This window comes from Stigmatopora argus, chromosome 6, assembly GCF_051989625.1.
Source record: "Stigmatopora argus isolate UIUO_Sarg chromosome 6, RoL_Sarg_1.0, whole genome shotgun sequence".
Lineage (NCBI taxonomy): Eukaryota > Metazoa > Chordata > Actinopteri > Syngnathiformes > Syngnathidae > Stigmatopora > Stigmatopora argus.
This window is the reverse complement of record NC_135392.1, coordinates 13,215,941-13,234,689: the sequence shown is the minus strand read 5'-3', so window position 1 is coordinate 13,234,689 and position 18,749 is coordinate 13,215,941. Positions and strand designations below refer to the sequence as shown.

Below are 18,749 nucleotides of genomic sequence, written 5' to 3'. Positions count from 1 at the left end.
AGCATAAAATTTCCCAAAACAGTTTGCAAAGATGAACCATTAAGCCAGTACTAGAGATGTATAAAAACATCTGCATTGATTTGTTGGACAGATGCTCAAGGAGAGATCGCTGCCCGAAGGCAGACGAGGCCTACCGCTTTAACAACAACATTGACCGCTGTGTGAAGGTCATCGCTCACCCGGATAGCATCGCTGTATCTGCCCACAGTGTCCCAGTAAGTCATTCCTCGTTCGACTATGTCCCTCGATTAGTCTTTAGAGCCTGTTTAGCAAACACCTTTGGCGTTCGAATACATAATCTGCACGTCATCTACAGTATATGCAAAGGCTGTCTTAGTTTACAGATTAATTGACTAGAAACATTTAAAGCATTAACACAAATACAAGCAAATCTTGCATTTTCGCTTTTGACAGGTTAACGCACATACAGTATATTATTAGGATGTTAACTTAATCAGTCAGACAATTTGATATTTCTCATCATCTCCAGGTCTGTCGCCTCTCATTCAGTCCTTTGTGACATACGGCAAGACAAGCTTTCTGACTAATCATGTTGTGTCCGCATTTTGTCTAGCTCCTGCTGGAGGTGAACTATGTCCCAGACCTTTCGGCAGGAATCACATGTTCTTTTGGGCAGCAGGCTGAGGTGGAAGGCCACGTCAATGGCAATAGGGTCATGTGTCTGTCCCCAGCTGGGAAGGAAGTCCCACTGATACCAGAAGGACAAGGTGTGTTTAAAAGAAGTGTTTTCCAATTTGTGAATGAGCAGGAGTGGAGGACGCACAATGAAAATTAAACAGTTGTCTTAAATGTTCAGGAATGGTATTAAGAGGACCTCAGCATATTGCATTTGACGCTCATGACTCTTAATATTATCATAAAAATGTTAAACAGGGCAATCAGATCGTAGTCATTGGTTGTAAGTTGTTCCAAAGCCGTATGTTTCCTTTGCTTTGCCCTTGTAACCTCTTTTTGTCAGGGTGGCTTTGGATGAATGAAAACTTCCTTTTTTTGTGGTAGTCTTTTGTATTCTGCTGTAATGTTTTATTCTGCTGCTTCGTTGTTGGTGTTTTTTGTTACATTTAATTAGCATTCATCGGCAGTTGTATTTTGATAAACAGGTACTGTAGGTGTGACAAGAGTAAATTATTTTTAAATTTCACATCTGATTGGGAAGAATCTCAGAAGCGTCGAATATTGCAAACATTACCCAATTAGTCTCCTTTAACTTATATTTATACAGCCTTTCCAGTCAAGTTGGATTGGATGTTTATCATTGTTGGCCGCGGTGAATGAGATAAGACGGTACTACTGTGCAGCAAAAGTGTGATAATGTAAAACCATGTGATTGACTTTCTTTTATTCTGTGTTGGTGACATGCTTTTAGAAGCTTAACCAACTACTGTGTTTGAGTGGGGTTAAGTACAAATAAGTGCAATCTTTAATGGACTGGAAAAATGCTAACTGCAGTTCCCTTGTGAGTGTGCATTTTTGAATATAGAGTCGATAGGATAGTTAGGATAGTCAATAGTTAGCTCTCGCTGAATTCACAGTTCAGTGTTGGAGACTCTGGATGTGATACCTGACCATGCTATTATTACTGGAGACAGCCATGATTTGTTTGTTTAAGATGCAAATAGTTTGTCCTCCGAGTGCACTAATCCTCTCAAGTTTTCACCTTTCAGCAAAAAGCTCCATGAGAAAGGCAGACGGCAGGTGGTTCTTTATAGCGCCAAGATAAAAAAAAATGAATATTTTGTTTTTCATTTGGGCACTTGCTCTTTTATCGTCTTTTTTCCTCTTTGGTATATTTTCATTCCTTTTTCATCCGTCGTTCTATCTTTGATCATAATTTTCACATTTTTGTCTAATGTCAGTACACCAAAATTGAGACATTCAGTTGACCATTTCACATCTACTAAGCTTAGACAAGTGTAAAAAAAAAGAGAAAAAAAACAAAACCTTCAACAAACTACGAACACACAATTGTGTTGTAGTACTTATATAGATAAAGTACTTAAAAATAACCATGAATTTCTTTGAGCACCAACTGGTGAAGGAAGTTTACTATGTTTTGTTAGTTTATGTTTCAAATGCTATATCCAATGAGAACTTTCATGTTGAAGATGGACAATATGTATCTGCATTTTATCCACATTTGGATTGTGATCTTAAGATATGGAATTCTCTGCTAATTTTTTTTATGCATGCTACCATATCCAAACATCTGAATCGTTAAACTTTATCTCCAACTATTAATGGATGTGGCTTACCTCTTTACTGTCAGACTGGGCTGGCGTGGAGTTACGACTGAACTCCAAGGAGACGGGTCAAATGGTTGCCAGCACAGAGGTGAAGTTCTACAACTGCAGTACGCATGACATGTGAGTCCAGCACTTCAGGGTTCAATCACTAGATGAAGAGAGTAGACAAACTCATTTAGACCATGGATTTAATGATTCTTGCTTAAGATGAGACTCTTGGATAAACTCGAGCTACATGTGTCAACTTTCATTTTAGTCAACATGGCACGTTTGTCACAGACTGTTTGTTTGGGATTTTAAATCAGATAAAATTAGAAATAAACAAAGAAGCAGTTTTTGAGAATGAGCTTGTAATTCTTATTTATTTTTTGTAAATTAATAATTCCCCTGAGCAGCACCCTTTGATAGTTTTGTTTGTTGTAAGATGAGCAATAGTACTCACTGGCCTAAGTACCTGGAGGGCAGAACAAGAAATGTAGTAATTAAAAAAAGAGGAGTTTTCCAAATGCTGCATGCAAATAGATAACAAACACGAGGAGGGACTTGGATTGCTGCCATTACGTTAATAGGACTGCATTAAAGTAAAGTAAAATAGCACCCATGAATGCCATGAAACCACACTGCCTGATGAGGGACAATGGTAACGCATAGTTTTTGGTGCCACTGCACATTTAGGAAAATGCTAAGCACAAAGAAATATAACAGCAGATAAGATGTAATTTGTAGTGCATGTACGCAGATTAGTTGGCTATTTGAAGCAGACCAAAACTCATTGGTACCAATGTATAACCTGTTGGAATTTGAGTCAAACACAAACAATTTATACAGAACTTCCGCCACTCACTAAATTACCATTAGCCACAAGTTCATAATAGCTCAGATTCTTGGATAGAGAACAATGTTAGTACTGGAGGTTGCGTTTGATTGATGAGAGCATTCTTAGTGAAATTAACCGGCAGTGGCAGAGAGCACACCGGCAATGCTAAAGGGCTCTTTGAGTGCGACATAAATACGCTAGTATACCCAATTAAGTCATTAGAGCGAGCAGTCGGGAGCTCATCATACATACACGGTCCTTCATTAGCGTCGCCGTGACCCCTGCGAACTTCCGTGATGAATATTGCACGTCCACAATGGCTACTGACCTGCAGCAACCCGTCATTAATAATACCAACGGCACAGCAGCCAGGCAGCTGCGGCCTATTAATACCTCACCTCACCCCACGCTCACACACACAAAAGAAGTCTCTCTCAGCCTCATAACACCCCCCACCCTTTTCTGTCTGTACACAGCAAATTTCCAGGTATTCCAATGCTACACTGGCCCCCCTGGCAGATAATGATAATACAATAAATAGCCAGCGGTACATTTATTGGCATTTGTGCCTTGGATGTATAACGTTGCAGAGCTGATTGTGGTTTTATTGCAGTCTCCCTCAATATTTTATTATATTTCAAGGTCGAACTCAGAAAAGAAGTCAAACACCTCTTCTAAAATTGATGTAGCAGCAGACCGTATGTGCAAGTCTATGTTGTTTATGGTAACTTAAGTTAACAAGATTTTGCAGTGGGTCAAGATGAACGAAGCAGACCTCCCTGCGGATTGGCGCTTTTTTGATAATTAACTCATTGAGTACCATTGATAGCAATACGTTTTTTTTATGGTGGACCAAATATCCTGTTTTTGACACGAGTCTCTTTCTACTATTAAGGAAATAAACAATCTGCCAATAACTGAAAAATATAGAAGAAAAAAATGCTTCCAAGCCAAGCTTCATTTAGAGATATTCACATTGCGGACAGATTTGATGCTTGGATTTTTGCTTCGAAAAAAACTACAAACAAAACAAGAATGTTTCCCCCTGCAAGCATTTATAGCAAATAAAAGTTCTTTTGAAACAACATAAGAGCAGAAAAGCTCATGTTACATCATATGCAAGCGTTTGTTGTCGAGCCAAAAAGAAAACTCATTTTTTTCTGCAATCTGCTCCCCTATACAGCTATTCATCACATTATCTGCTTGTCTATTTATTAATCCATATAGCTCTGTGATGCATTTAACTTGCATTTGTATTATTGTGGGATTTTATTTTCTCTCATTTGCGCAGTTTGCACTAATGAGTACACTGTTGTGCAGGTGTCTCTCTTGCGTAAACAGCACATTCCGTTGCCACTGGTGTAAATATCGGAACATGTGCACGCATGACCCGAGCAGCTGTTCTTTCCAGGAGGGCAGAGTCAACGCATCAGAGGTATGTATGATCCTCATTAAAATGCACTGATACTTAATGAAAGCATACATACTGTCTATATTAGTCCCAACATTTACAAACATCATATTCAGATATAATGGAAATAAAAGACCTGACAACCGATCCTCATAAATCCCTTTTGAAAACAACACATCCAAATATAAAAAAAATATTTACTACCGCTGAATAAAAACTCTTTTGAAAGGATTTCACTAAATATATATTTGGAGGGAGACAGTTGTAAAGAATCCAGATTGGATCGTTTGAAATGATGAATTTCCAGACATAAACCCAGAAAATGAAACCTCAACTCATACATTTCCCAAACATAACTACTGGGATACACGCGTGGCGTCAATATGCAGTCAAAACTTGCAGGCAGAACATGTATTATTAGGATTAGAGATGTATTTGTCACTATAATCCCTCAGGGACATACTGAAGTGTGCGTTAATACAGATGATGACAAGCAGACGTCGAGATAGATGACAGTGACAGATTGTTAATATCCTGTGGAGAAACAGTTATGTAAACACATCCCAGAAACGATGAAAGCAGACTGGCAATACATAGACATCATGGACGGATATACAACATCAAGTGGAACCACTTGTTCTCATCTGTTTGATTTAGAAACCTTAGAATCCATTTAAAATATAGAGCGGTTTCTTGATGTACAACAGTTCAACTTGCCTACACTTTAACCACGCTTTGAAATACAAAAAATATATACACGTGCCAATTCAACTTCTAACTTCATACGTATTTGCCTCTTTCATATTAAGGACTGCCCCCAGCTCCACAATTCCGGACAAATCCTCATTCCTGCCGGTGAAGTTCGACCCATCACCCTAAGAGCCCGCAATCTCCCGCAGCCACAATCAGGGCAGAGAGGCTACGAGTGCGTGGTGAACGTGCAAGGTGTTGTCCACCGCGTCACGGCTCTGCGCTTCAACAGCACCACCGTGCAATGCCAGAATAGTTCGGTATGGATATGTAATTTTTTTTTGTGGGTCACCTTTTATTATAAACTCACTCACATTCAATTCGAGATATATTTTATTATATACAAGACAAGTTCCAACACCCCTGCAACCCTCAGGAGGTTAAGCGGCATGGAAAATGAATGAAGAAAATACAGAAAAGGGAGAGAAGGATAAGGCTAGAGAGAGAAAAAGAAAGAGCGAGACAGAGAGAGAGAGCGACAGTGGAAAATGGAAAGCAAATAAATATGTTCCTTGTGTTTCACTGTGACCTTGTCATGTAAACTGGTGGTGTCAGAGCTAGGCAGCGAGCGTGATAGGCTGCAGATGAATACAGGAGATGTCTTCCCTTTGTTGCCCCATTACAATGCGAGGCGTGTCATCTGCGACAATGCATGAAAAGGGCATCGTTCGCCGATGACAGATGGTTAAAAAGCCTCTCATTTCTGCTGCCCTTTCATCCTCGCTTTCCTTCTTTCTGTCCTATTTCCGCTAACGCCCGTTTAATGTTTTTCAGTACATGTACGAGGGCGTGAAGATCAGCGACCTGGCAGTGGAGCTCTCCATCGTGTGGAACGGCAATTTCATCATTGACAACCCCGAGAAGATTAAAGGTGCCTTTCCGCATTCGTCTCTGCCTATGGCCTAGAGGCCAAGGGACTCCATCCACAACAGTGTGGATAGATGGGTCACTGGAGGGCAACTCAAGGCCCAGCTAACGGCTTGCAGGGAAAGTTCACAATACCAATAAGTGCTTATCGAGTAGTAGTGGATAGTCATTGGTCTGTCATTGAGGGTGAAAGATGAAGCGCACATTTGTTCGGTTTGGTGACCATGGTTGTACTGCCGTCAGTGTTATCAAGGACAGATAGTTGTGACTTTCCACCAGGTTAGCCTGGCAGGTTGCATACAGTAAGCAGGCATACATCTATCTAGAATCTTGCTTGACTGGCAAAATGGTAGGTGGGGATTTTGTTGAAGAAAAGACATAAAACTGAAGGTGATCAAAATGTCCATATTGGTATATAGTGAGGCAAATAAGTATTTAGACAACCACCAATTGTGCAAGTTATCCTACTTGAAAAGATTAGAGAGGCATGTAATTCTCAACCTGGGTAAACCTAAACCATGAGAGACAGAATGTGGAGGAAAACCCCGCCAGAAAATCACATTGTTTGATTTTTAAATAATTTATTTGCAAATCATGGCGGCCTGCGTGGGTTTTCTCCGGGTACTCCGGTTTCCTCCAACATTACAAAGACATGCATGGTAGGCTGATTGGACACTCTAAATTGCCCCTAGCTCTGAGTGTGAGCATAAATAGTTGTTTCCCTCCTTGTGCCCTGCGATTGGCTGGCCACTAATTCAGGGTGTCCCCCACCTCTCGGCTGAAGTTAGCTGGGATAGGCTCCAGCAGCCCCCGCAACCCTAGTGAGGATAAAGCGGTTCAAAAAAATGAGAAAGAAAATGAATGAGGGCAAAAAGGCACAGCACCCCAAATAGCACTATTACTGTCCTTGTCAGTAAATATATGTGATCTGTTTTTAAAAAGTGACCATGTGTGTAACTCCTACAGTGCATCTGTACAAGTGCAGTGCCCAGCGAGACAGCTGCGGCATGTGCCTGCGGGCAGAGAAGAAGTTCCAATGTGGCTGGTGCAGCAGTGAAGGAAGGTGCACCATGAAGCGCCACTGCCCACCCATCTCACCGTACGCCAGCCGCTGGCTTGACCTTTCTGCTGCCAATGTCAAGTGCACCAACCCACGCATCACCGAGGTCTGCCTGGCTATTTGGACTGTTGTTTGTTGAAAACCTGTCAGAGGTATAACATGAGTCTGTAATTTTAGTATTAACCTATTTGAATGGGCCCTCTACGGGTGGCAAATTCGCAAGACAACTTCAATCCACCATTCGCTGTCTCGATATTCATGTAGATTGGCGAACCATGACAAAGTTTGGAGGAATCTAGCTTGAGTGAATCAATGCCAAAATGTTACCCACTCTTACGGAATCTCAGAAGCTTTTTTGCACGTGTGCAGTTTGATGAATCTTGCAAGCATACAAGGTAACGGAGGCGGTGCACAAGGTAAACATCGTGCTTGATAAAGATCAGCGTGTCATGAGCATATGCATTAGCATATTCATGATTAAATATTAAAATCTCCTCACATGACTGCCGGAGCTCATTGGAGCCAGATGAGGAACGGAGAAAGCTCAACTTAGCCAGGCGAAAGGCCAGATTATTCCATTTGCATCAAGTACTATAGAAGAGAGAATCTATCACAGAGATGTAACTTCCAAATCCCGAGTTATAGCTATTGTATTGGATCTTATTAGGTTGGGTTTACCAGGATGACAGTTGGGTGAATTCAGGTTGTTTACGAAATGCTTGACAGATCTCTTATGTCACAAACCACCGTTTCATCCACATGAAGATGGCGAGCAGGTCATGTGGCGAAGACGCGGCGGAGCTGGCACTTCAAAGAGCTGTGGGCCTTTGATGTCCCACTCGTATTAATAGCATTTGTGAAGGAGGCGCGGTGAAATGAATCGAATATTGTGTTCCTCTGCTGGAAAGCACAGCTTTGGCAAGGCTGCTGATCTGTTTTGCAGGATGCTGAAATGGCTCCAGCTAAGGCGGTTGAGTTGAACATTGGAAAGGATTCCAAATCAATTGAATTAAAGGCGGTAAAGTTTGTAAACTTAGCTTTTTATGAGTTGTATACAAATAGGAGTGCTTGCCAAACCTTCAAGTGTGAAATTACAAAGCCAAGTAAATCTTTTGGGAGTCGCCTATTTCTCAAAATCTGTCTGCTCAAACGGAACTCGGCCTTACATAATGCTTTACCCACCTATTTTTTCTTTGCCCAAAACCTAGCATCACGGCAGGGCAAAGGCCATCCGTTTTTAAAATAAGTGTTACAACACTTGAAGCACTATCATCTGTCAGATACTCGTGAACAGCTTTTAATTCTGACACACGATTGTCTCTGTCTTCCTTCCATAGGTTAGCCCAGTTGCCGGACCCCTCGAAGGCGGCACACTAGTCACCATTCAGGGCCTAAACCTCGGCCTGTATTTCTCTGAGCTGGAGGATAATGTGAAGGTGGCAGGAGTGCAGTGCGTCCCGCAGGAGGAGGGTTACATCACTGCCGAACAGTAAGGGATGTTGTTCTTTTATGGCACATTTATTAATCGCTTTTGCTTTGAAATAGCATAGTTAGTCATATAGTATTCATATCCTAAATGAACTTTTACCATACAGCTGAAATAACACAGGTAAATACAACACGAAATGACGTACTTAGTAGCAAGCTAGTAGTTTGTGCCAGACCTAATTGATAGTACAGTATTTGCCTGAAATATATAGATAAACTCCATATAAAACTACTACTACTACTACTATTAAGAGTAATGGTAGTAGGTGTTCACTTGTCATACCTTTGTGGGGAGTGAGCGTCATAACATTCTCATTGTTTCAACATGTACAATTTTAGTCAGGGCAACCCTGTATTAAAGCACAGCCATCAATCCGTGCATTTCTATTTTCTACAGAGTTGTGGGGAGTGTTGTCAGAGGCAGGGATTGACTCCATGGAGTCAATGGCGAGAGATGGGCGGCATTTGTGCTAGCTGCTGTTAGGAGGCTGCTGGCTCTGCCGTAATTGAAATGCGCCGCATGTAGCTGACTGGAGGGACAATCTGTTGGCCATGTGTTTTTCTTGCAGCCATGTAATGTGATTGGACTTACACTGCAATGCTTTCAAATTTCTATCCTTATCTACGCATGTACATTTATATATATATATATATATATATATATATATATATATATATATATATATATATATATATATATATATATATATATATATATATATACACACACACACACACACACACACATATATATACATATACACACACACATATATACATACACATACATATACGTACATACATATATGTACAGACGCTCCCCTACTTACGAACATACGACTTACGGACAACGGTACATACGAACATGTCTGCAAATTGCGTTTGTGTCGAAAAAAATTCGTAAGTTCGATTTTGTATTTTTTCCCTGTAGTGCTTCTTTCCGCCGCTAAAACTGACGCCTGGCGCTGTGAGAGCTCAGCTCACCCAGCATCTACCTTCTTCTGTCCAATTCGTTGCAATGCGGAAGTGCGTGAACGTATCTCCAGTGCGCAAAGAACCTTTTTCATTTGTATCATTAAATATCTCATGCATCCATTATTGAATATGGTTGGTAAAAAGCGAAAGGCTTCTATTGAGGGAGATGCAAGGAAGAGGCAAGCCATTTCATTTGAAATGAGTGGCAATAATAACGAAGCTTGATGCGCGTTGCACGGGAATACAACTTGAATCATTCGACCGTCAGTACCATTTATAAACATAAAGATCGAGCAGCAGGACCCAAATATTGAACGTTGCAAAAAGTTTGCAAATCAATGGAATGATGCCATACAGTGCTACCGCATCATTTATGATGAAAAAAAGAAAACTGCAATCGTCATTAGATAGCTTCTTTCGGTCAGTTTCTAGTAAATCTCTCTCTCTCTCTCTAATGTATGTATACAGTACTGTATGTATTCTCTCCTATTTATTAAATGTTTTTTCAGTACAAACCAATGCGTGTTACTTATACAAGCCTTAAACATACAAATGCACTTATATAAACCTTCAATATACTTATATAGGCCTTAAAAATAAATTATAATACAAAATATAGCACTGAATCAACTTACAAACAAATTCAACTTATGAACAATCGCTCGGAACCTAACTCGTTCGTAAGTAGGGGAGCGTCTGTACACATATATGCACATATATACATACATATATATACATACACATACATACATATATACATACACATATATATATATATATATATATATATATATATATATATATATATATATATATGCACACGTACATATACATACACACAATATGATATATATATACGTCCTCTGACAATTCACAGTGCACTCTAAAAGACTGCACTGTTATGAGACATTAATTTCAACGCAGGAGCACTTATTTAATGGGGTATTCATGGCACGTTTTATCTTATTGACCCAGCAGACAATATGGATTTATTGTGGAAACTCGTACGTTGTCATGACAACTGTAGGTAATGGTGGGCGGTGATGGCGCTGCAGAGGGTGGAGGGGGGATAGTTTATCATCTGAGTTGTGGAGCTCTTTTCCATTAGGAAGAAAGATGGTCTTCTACATTGACCTATAACTTTTATGAAAGCAGCCTCAATCACAGCAGCCAGCAGCCCCTTGGGAATTAGTGTATTTGTGTGTATGAGGTGTGTTCATCTTCAGACACAAATCTTATTCCGTTTAGTTTGTATTCTTTGGGATGGAAAGCCAGGTTCAAGCTCCTGTTCCGGTGCTATGTTGAGAGTTGGCCAGCTTTATAAATGGTGTGACACTAAGTAAGTCGTGTATAAACACAACATAGAACTGTGCTTGTTGTGGGAATTGACAACCAACTCCAACTGTGCCGCAAAACAAAGGTTTTTGAAACCATGCAACTGTGTTAGTAAATAATAATTACAGTCACACAATAATTAAGGGCACAAAAGATTAGTTGGAATGAAGGATTTTGGTTTAAAAATGGCTTAGTAGCCAGGGTTGCTTACCAAAAAACATAACTAAACAATTGAATGCTGTATTGAGGCACGTGCTTGAATTTCTGTACGTATTTCTGGTTCTGTAAACCAGGATCGTGTGCGAGATGGCTGCTGCCACTAAAGGAAGCAAACCGGGCCCGGTCAAACTTTGTGTGGGTGAATGCAGACCAGAACTACGTGCTCAGTCCAACCAAGTCTACTCCTTTGTGGTAATTCAATGTTCCAATCAATCTCTTCTATCTGTAATTATCACATGGAGAAGGTGACAAGAGAAATCTTGATTGGGGAGCTTTTGTTCACAGAGATTGTGCATATTGAGTCGTAGTAATAATAATTATTTAGAGGCATGTCTCAGTTATCTATCCATTCTTCTGAAAGTTGGTAATTTTTTTCCATATTTTACTTTTAATCTTTACTTGTCAATGTGGAGTTGTATATTTAGGGATGTGAACACGCAGTGGTTTTAATTAGTTTTTTATTGTTTGTCTCTAATCTTTACTTATATCACTTACTGGTAACATTTAATGTGAACAGGCTATGAAGGGCATTGGGATATTCTGCTGATTTAATTATTCAGGGCTTAACTTGTCTGTAGCGATTACTTTTGTATTCGGTCTATTGAAGAGCAGACCGGTTGTTATTTATTGCAATGAATCTCAACGTGCAAAGATCACATGAAATTGTCCAATTTTATCTTTTTTAATGTAATTCATCTTTATCAATTTCTATGCCAACACTATAGTTATAGGCAGACAAATTATAAACAACTACTATATTAATTAATTTAAATAGGGAAATTTGCATCAAACCCGTAGGCCAAAATCTCAATTATTGGGGGGAGATGTGTTTTGATTTGTATTTCTCAACAGACCCCTTCATTGCTGGCACTGACCCCAGGCAGAGGGCCCGAGTCTGGGGGTACCAAGGTCACCATCGTTGGAGAAAACCTAGGCGCTGGCAGTTCTGTCACTGTTTACTTTGGCAACCAAACATGCGAGCTGTACAGGTTAGCTAATTACCGACAAATTGCTTGGGGCTTCCTCCATTTTGTTTGGAACAAACCTATATCAGACACAAGTAAAAATGAATAAATAATGCAGACATGACGACTTAATTGCAGGAAGTATTGTCATGCGTGTCTATTTAAAGCTAGAAATGCCTGGCACGGTGTGAGTCAAGAGGGTGAGGCAAGGAGCCATTAGTTTCAGCAACTTCTAATTACACTGTTCCATCCCTAATGTGTCAGTAACGAGGAGATGGGACAGGCTATAATGAACCCTCTGCCCACACAAGTGCCAGGCTTTCTGTCTGTCAAAGGCTGAAGGTTTGCCACAATCAATGAAGGGAATAAATCTCCCTTTTTGCTTTCACCCTCAACAGGAGGACCACATCAGAGCTTGTTTGCTTCTCTGCCCCGTCTGTGACTGGAGCAGGGCCGGTGCAAGTCAGTCTGAGAGTGGACCTGGCCAAGGTTCCTGGTAGTCTATCCTTTGAATATATACAAGACCCCACAGTGCAGCGCATTGAACCCCTGTGGAGCATCACGAGGTAACACTAATGAACAAACTAGAGCTTGTTGTTGCTGACGAATTAAAAAGAAAACAAAACATATTTTCCTCCCTTTTTCCACTGTAATCACTGAAAAAAAAAAACGATTTGGAATAGAAGACTGATGAAAGCCTCAGATCTTCACCATTTGAATCATGACCAAAATGTTCACTGTTATCGGTAGGATGATATTGCTAAGAAATGTAAACAAAAAATAAAAGATAGATGCATGCATCAAGCTATAGACATCAGGCCTGTAAAACCACACGTTCAAAATCAGAATTCAACTACTAATGGACTAGTTGAACATGTTGCTAGTACAATAGATAATTAATTAGAGAAAAAAGTCATCATTGTTGCTTTCTTTCAACAATTTATGCTTCAATGGCCTTAACGTTAATGTTTTGAGTAAAATGGAAGAAAGTGGACCTGTTGAAACACCAAATGCCATCACCACTATTAATAATAGTTTCAACAACCTTGGATCGTGAATGGAATGGTTTAAGAAGTGACTGATAGTCTTAAGAAAATGAGTTAACACTGGCCTCTGCTGAGATAATCACATTTGCTATCTTTTAAAGAGCCAAAAGTTGACAACCTTGGATTATATATTTTCTCCTCATCTCATTTTCTGATTCCCTTTAACCTCATTCGGGTTTGCGGGGGAGTGTCCATTCAGCATACCATGCATGTTTTAGGAATGTGGGAGGAAACCGGAGTACCCGGAGGAAACCCGGGGAGAACATGCAAACTCCACACAAGTGGACGTGACCTGGATTTGAATCCAGGAACCCAGAGCTGTGAGGCTGACGCGCTAACCACTCGCGCGACCGGGCCGCCCTGGATTATGTATTAATTTAGTGTTTTCGCCAGTTGACAGAAGAAGCTAAAATAACATGTAATGAGATGTCAATTTAATGTTTTCTTCCATTTCTCTTCCATGCTTCTCGTCTTGGGACCTTTATAGATGTCTTGGTAGATTCATTGAACTCACAAGATATAAAATTTAGGAAAAGCGTGCACAAAGGGGATTTGCAAGATGAGCTTGCAGGCAAATCGCTAATTTTAGTTGTATAATGTTTCATGAATGGTTGCAGCGTTGCAGGCTCCACGGGGCTAACACAACGTATGTTTGTGTGCTGAATATGCTTTTAATTAGACAAGCAATGCAAAGTGAGCAAAATGCAAGCTAAAAACAGGCCCCGGGTTGATCAGAGACACAACAACAAATCTGACTAGTTTTACAGAAATAAAACAAGAATTTTAATTTCCTATATATTTCATTGAACTTTACCGGCAAGGAGTTATGCAGAAATGCTATCAAGACATCTCCTCTGGAATCTATAGTCCCAACATGATCCTCTATAAACTGAGCCATAGATTTTGAAATGCAAGTAGACAAAGTTTTTGACACACCCTTTGACTGGAAATGTTCAATTTTTCTTTGAGTTTTCACACATAGGGCTGTGAGATTACACCAGTGAACAGGTTATGCAAAACATCGAGCATGTTATGCCCGAACCAATTTGTAAACAAGCAGCTCCTGCATAGACGCGACTGAAGACAAAAATAGAAGCCAGTTGCTTTCCCTCATTTGAACCAACATGCCCACCCAATAACAAAGAGCGCAGTGCTTTGCCAGCTTCTCCAAAGGTCTACTCCCGCCACTTGTGAGGAAAACACTGGGCTTAGAAGACTTACAAAACCAATCTATACTCACTCTAATCAGCGAAAGACTGCGACCAATAATCAGTGTGCTTTCCTTCCACGCAGCGGCCACACTACGTTGACTGTGACGGGCACCAACCTGGATGTTGTGCAGGAGCCACGAGTCAGAGTCAAATACGGCGGCCATGAGTCCGTCAATGTGAGTGTGAGAGTGGCGCGCTGCAGTTAACGCTAATGAAGTTGTTTACGTTTGATCAATGATGATCGAATGAGATCTCAAGCTGCAGGAGATTCACTGCTAAGCCTGCCATTTACGCATGATTCGTTAGATCTTATTTGACTTGTGCTGTTTTTTTAAATTCATTTTCTCTCTGAATGAATTATTTAACTAATTGGACCCATAATGTGGGTCCAAAACAACATTTGATCACATAGCTAACGCTGTAACTACATTGCACTTCGCTACTTTGTCGATTTAATGCCTGTACCTCATTTTTCACTTGAATCATTTCCCATCAATAGCAAATGGAGTTCTTCCTGGCCTCACACCAACGGCTCATGGTCTCGATGTATGAATGTTCATTGTAGGTTTGATTGGAGACTTTGTCTGGGTAACAGAGCCTAAACCTAAAACTGTATAATGTATAGACAGTGATCTGCTTGGAGCCAGTTAAATGGTGTGTTAATGATGCCTGCCCGGGATTTGAGCTGCTCAATTAAACTACACATTTGACAGAACTCCAGGCAGCACCACAATCTGAGAGAGGCTTATAGTTGACCTTTGACACACATCAACTTCCGAGAAGGGGGTCACTGTCGAATTTAATGAGAGTAGCAGTTCTATCGTAAATATCTAAAAAAACAGCATAGGCGGGAGAAAATGCTATGAAATACAATGAAGGCGACTTGAAGCCAATCTGTGTAAAGCCAAGATAACGACAACAAAAAATTCCAAATAATTTACCCTGCTCAGTTGAAAATGTAGGGTCAGACAGATTTTGAGTATAGTTTAATGAAGAAATAATGAGTTGGTGAAAAAGGCACCAGACATCTTTAAGTTCTTAGTTATCAGTAGTTGGAGAATGGGACTTTCCGCAAGATAAATATCAATGAGTTCAATACACATGCATGGTATTCACCTTGAGTACGCAAAACATGCTAATTGCCTGATTTTGCACAATACTAAAAGCTGACTGAGTTATCCGCAAATTCACTTATCTGCATTATTTATTTTTTCAATTTTAGCTGCAAAACTAGTTTATCGTGCAAGTATGTTAAGTATTCCCCCTTCCAGTAACTTCATTTCGAATCTATCTTGTGCATAGGTTTGCAAAGTGCTGAATACGACCACCATCAGCTGCTTCGCTCCATCACTGCAGTCTGAGTATAATAGCGGCCAAGTGGAGAGCGTCAAGCACGTTGACGAATTTGGCTTTGTCTTCAACAACGTCCAAGCTCTGCTCACCTACAACAATAGCAGCTTTCTCTACTATCCCAACCCTTACCTGGAACCCCTTAGCCTCACAGGCATTCTGGAGCAAAAACCTGGTGCACCCATCATCCTAAAAGTAGGTTAACGGTTATTGACTTGTGCATCTAATGACAAACAATGCGTGTATGTGGTTAGCTTTTAGGGTAAAGATTTGGAATTGGTTTCTGAATTTGTGCGAGTGGTTAGTGTTTAGTTTCAGTTGGGTTAAGACTGTTAAGGTTCTGGGGGGGAAGTTTAGTTATGGGTGAGGATCAGTGATTTTGTGTTGAATTCTCGGTTTTGGTTGGGCTTAAATTAGGTGTGAGATGTCGTTAGGTGTTAAAATCTTGCCTTAAGATTTATCGGTAGGAGTTACAATTATATATGGGACTCAGTTCAGAGTGGGCAGCTAGGAGTTGATGGTTAGATTAGGATAAGGTATACCATTACTGGTTAAGGAAAACGTTCAATTCGGGGTCAGGTTCATACACATTCGATTTGTGTTAGATTAAAGATTTATCATTTATAGCTACGCAGCAGATCTATCAACCAATAAACTATGACTTTGCATCCCATCATACATTGTATTATTTCATCCAGCGCCCACAATCGTGTATGGAAACAGCATTTCAGAGTTTACCTACATACAGTGTGTATACTGCAAGGGCATGATGAAGTTGTTCATTTTCCCTTGGTTAAAAATTAAAGAAAATGAGGTTTGACCACCCTTTTTGATCAGGCAAAACTGAGGAAGAAATATTGAGCCGTTTAATGTTTTTCTCATCAGAAATGACAGCCTATTTCGGTCATGTACTAGTGACGCGTCTTCCAGGGATCAATAAATTTAATCCCATTTACTCATCTTCCATTCATGGTTCAGGCTCAGAGCATCAGAAGCTGCTCTGTTTAGTACATTTCCTTTTACAAAAAGCCTTCTGGACCTACAACACGGTTATTTTTTTGGTCTTGCATCATGTTTTTTGTTTTATAGTTTTATGAATTCAAATTAATCAAATGCTAAACTCTTTGAAAAAAGGATTTAAGGATTATGTGTTAAAGTAGGACTTTTGAAGGAACTGGAAACACCTGATAATCTGGCAGTACATTCTTCAAGAGAACTGATGAATAGAATTAGCAAAAATTTGCATGCCAAGCATTTAATTGAAATTGGCAGACAGTAAACAACATTGAATTCAGGAGGTCTTTCACTTTGCAAAATTGGTTTTAAAGAATTAGCCCAGATAAATTATCGCAAGGATCATTTATATGCTAATACAATTCAGCAGTAATCAAATTAGCAGCCTGAGGCTATAACTGCTGAAAAGAAAAGAAAAATCTTGCTGGTATTCCATTCCTCTCTTCTTGCTGACGCAGGGTCGTAACCTGGTGCCATCGGCGTCGGGCGGTGCCCGGCTGAACTACACTGTGCTCATTGGGGACACACCCTGCTCCCTCACAGTGTCTGACACCCAGTTACTCTGCGAGCCACCCAACCTCACTGGGCAGCACAAAGTTCTGGTCAGTCTAACGTGTCACTGTCTGTCACTGCATCTGGTTGCTTGAATGCCATGGATGTGGGTCAGTAGGCATTTTCCGTGTTTGTGGGTCGACAAAGGGATTTGTCTCTTGTCATTGTGTGTCATTTACGGTCGGCTAGCCAGCCAATTGCAGCAGCACATTGCCCCACAGAATTATTGACAGGCGTCCTTGCAAAAATGTTGGAGAAAACTTGAAAACCACAACGGAAACACAATAAATTTGCAGCGAGTTTGAAGTTTTCATACAACTACAAGGACACAGGCTAGACCAAGGATCTTTGATTGGCTTTTATTCATTCGGCTATAGCATCTTAAATTTTTATCTTTAGAGCAGATTTTTTCCCCAGATAGCCAATAAAGCAGATCGAGTTTGTTTTCCTTGAGCTTTCTATTGCTTGCATTTTTTTAAAATATAGTCAAATCTGAAGTTTATTCTTCTGTAAAGGAACAAAATTCACGGTTCATTGTCACCATTCCCGCAATGTAAATGAGTTTCTCCAGATTAATAATGCTTTTTACAGCTGTGGTTAATAGTACAGTATAATATGTTACCCAGATCACAGTATATCCCAGCCCAAATTTGTAAGTAGCAGATAAAAAAAGTCTACACACATGCTAATTCTTCTTTGATTTGTTCAGGTGCAAGTGGGAGGACTTCACATCTCTCCGGGCGAAGTACACATCCGCTCAGACAGCCTACTCACACTGCCTGCCATCATGAGCATCACTGCTGGGGGAGGGCTGCTTCTGGTGGTGGTCGTCATTGTCCTGCTCGCATACAGGCGAAAATCGCACGAGAATGACCTGACATTGAAGAGGCTGCAACTGCAGATGGACAACCTGGAATCTCGCGTTGCTCTGGAGTGCAAGGAGGGTGAGCACTGCCAGTCAAATAAGCTAACCATGGGAAGGCTCCCATAAAGTGGGCTAGGAACTGACTGTAACCTTCCCTATTGTGAAGTCACGATAGGATGGACTTAGATCACCATAAATGCCGAATGTATTTCTGTGCAGCCTTTGCCGAGCTGCAGACGGACATCAATGAGCTGACAAGCGACCTGGATCGAGCTGGCATACCCTACCTGGACTACCGCACTTATGCAATGAGAGTTCTCTTCCCAGGCATCGATGACCACCCTGTGCTCAGAGACCTGGAGGTATATTTCCAAATCCTGCGCATCTCAACCTTAAGGCTATCAAATAACAGCAAGAACGAGTGTTCTTGGCAGTGGTTGTGAGAGATCTGTCAAACAGAGCGACGTAAGTCAATGTAGGCCGGCACTTGGAAGTTTGTCTTGGTTTGATTCATGTTGTAGCACCTGGCAGTTTGCAGCCTCACCGAATGTCAGCAGTTC

The 18,749-nt window shown here is 40.6% G+C and overlaps 2 protein-coding genes across 3 annotated transcripts in view; one reads left to right on the top strand and one right to left on the bottom strand.

The window, feature by feature from the left end:
* The window catches only part of LOC144076352 (uncharacterized), a 138,366-nt gene that overhangs the window by 86,103 nt on the left and 33,514 nt on the right, over window positions 1–18,749 (bottom strand). For both annotated transcript variants that reach the window (XM_077604131.1, XM_077604132.1), the window contains one exon: window positions 2,274–2,412. The gene's annotated coding sequence lies outside the window, so the exon portion shown is untranslated. The remainder of the gene's footprint in view (window positions 1–2,273; window positions 2,413–18,749) is intronic.
* LOC144076351 (plexin-A2-like) overlaps window positions 1–18,749 on the top strand; it is a 68,048-nt gene that overhangs the window by 37,619 nt on the left and 11,680 nt on the right. Inside the window, exons 6-21 of the mRNA XM_077604129.1 lie at window positions 92–215; window positions 575–728; window positions 2,288–2,384; window positions 4,402–4,516; window positions 5,302–5,502; window positions 6,017–6,113; window positions 7,076–7,275; window positions 8,507–8,658; window positions 11,261–11,378; window positions 12,039–12,175; window positions 12,550–12,717; window positions 14,491–14,584; window positions 15,711–15,953; window positions 17,231–17,374; window positions 18,034–18,268; window positions 18,409–18,551. Coding sequence (XP_077460255.1) covers window positions 92–215; window positions 575–728; window positions 2,288–2,384; window positions 4,402–4,516; window positions 5,302–5,502; window positions 6,017–6,113; window positions 7,076–7,275; window positions 8,507–8,658; window positions 11,261–11,378; window positions 12,039–12,175; window positions 12,550–12,717; window positions 14,491–14,584; window positions 15,711–15,953; window positions 17,231–17,374; window positions 18,034–18,268; window positions 18,409–18,551 — 2,422 coding nt within the window. The remainder of the gene's footprint in view (window positions 1–91; window positions 216–574; window positions 729–2,287; window positions 2,385–4,401; window positions 4,517–5,301; window positions 5,503–6,016; window positions 6,114–7,075; window positions 7,276–8,506; window positions 8,659–11,260; window positions 11,379–12,038; window positions 12,176–12,549; window positions 12,718–14,490; window positions 14,585–15,710; window positions 15,954–17,230; window positions 17,375–18,033; window positions 18,269–18,408; window positions 18,552–18,749) is intronic.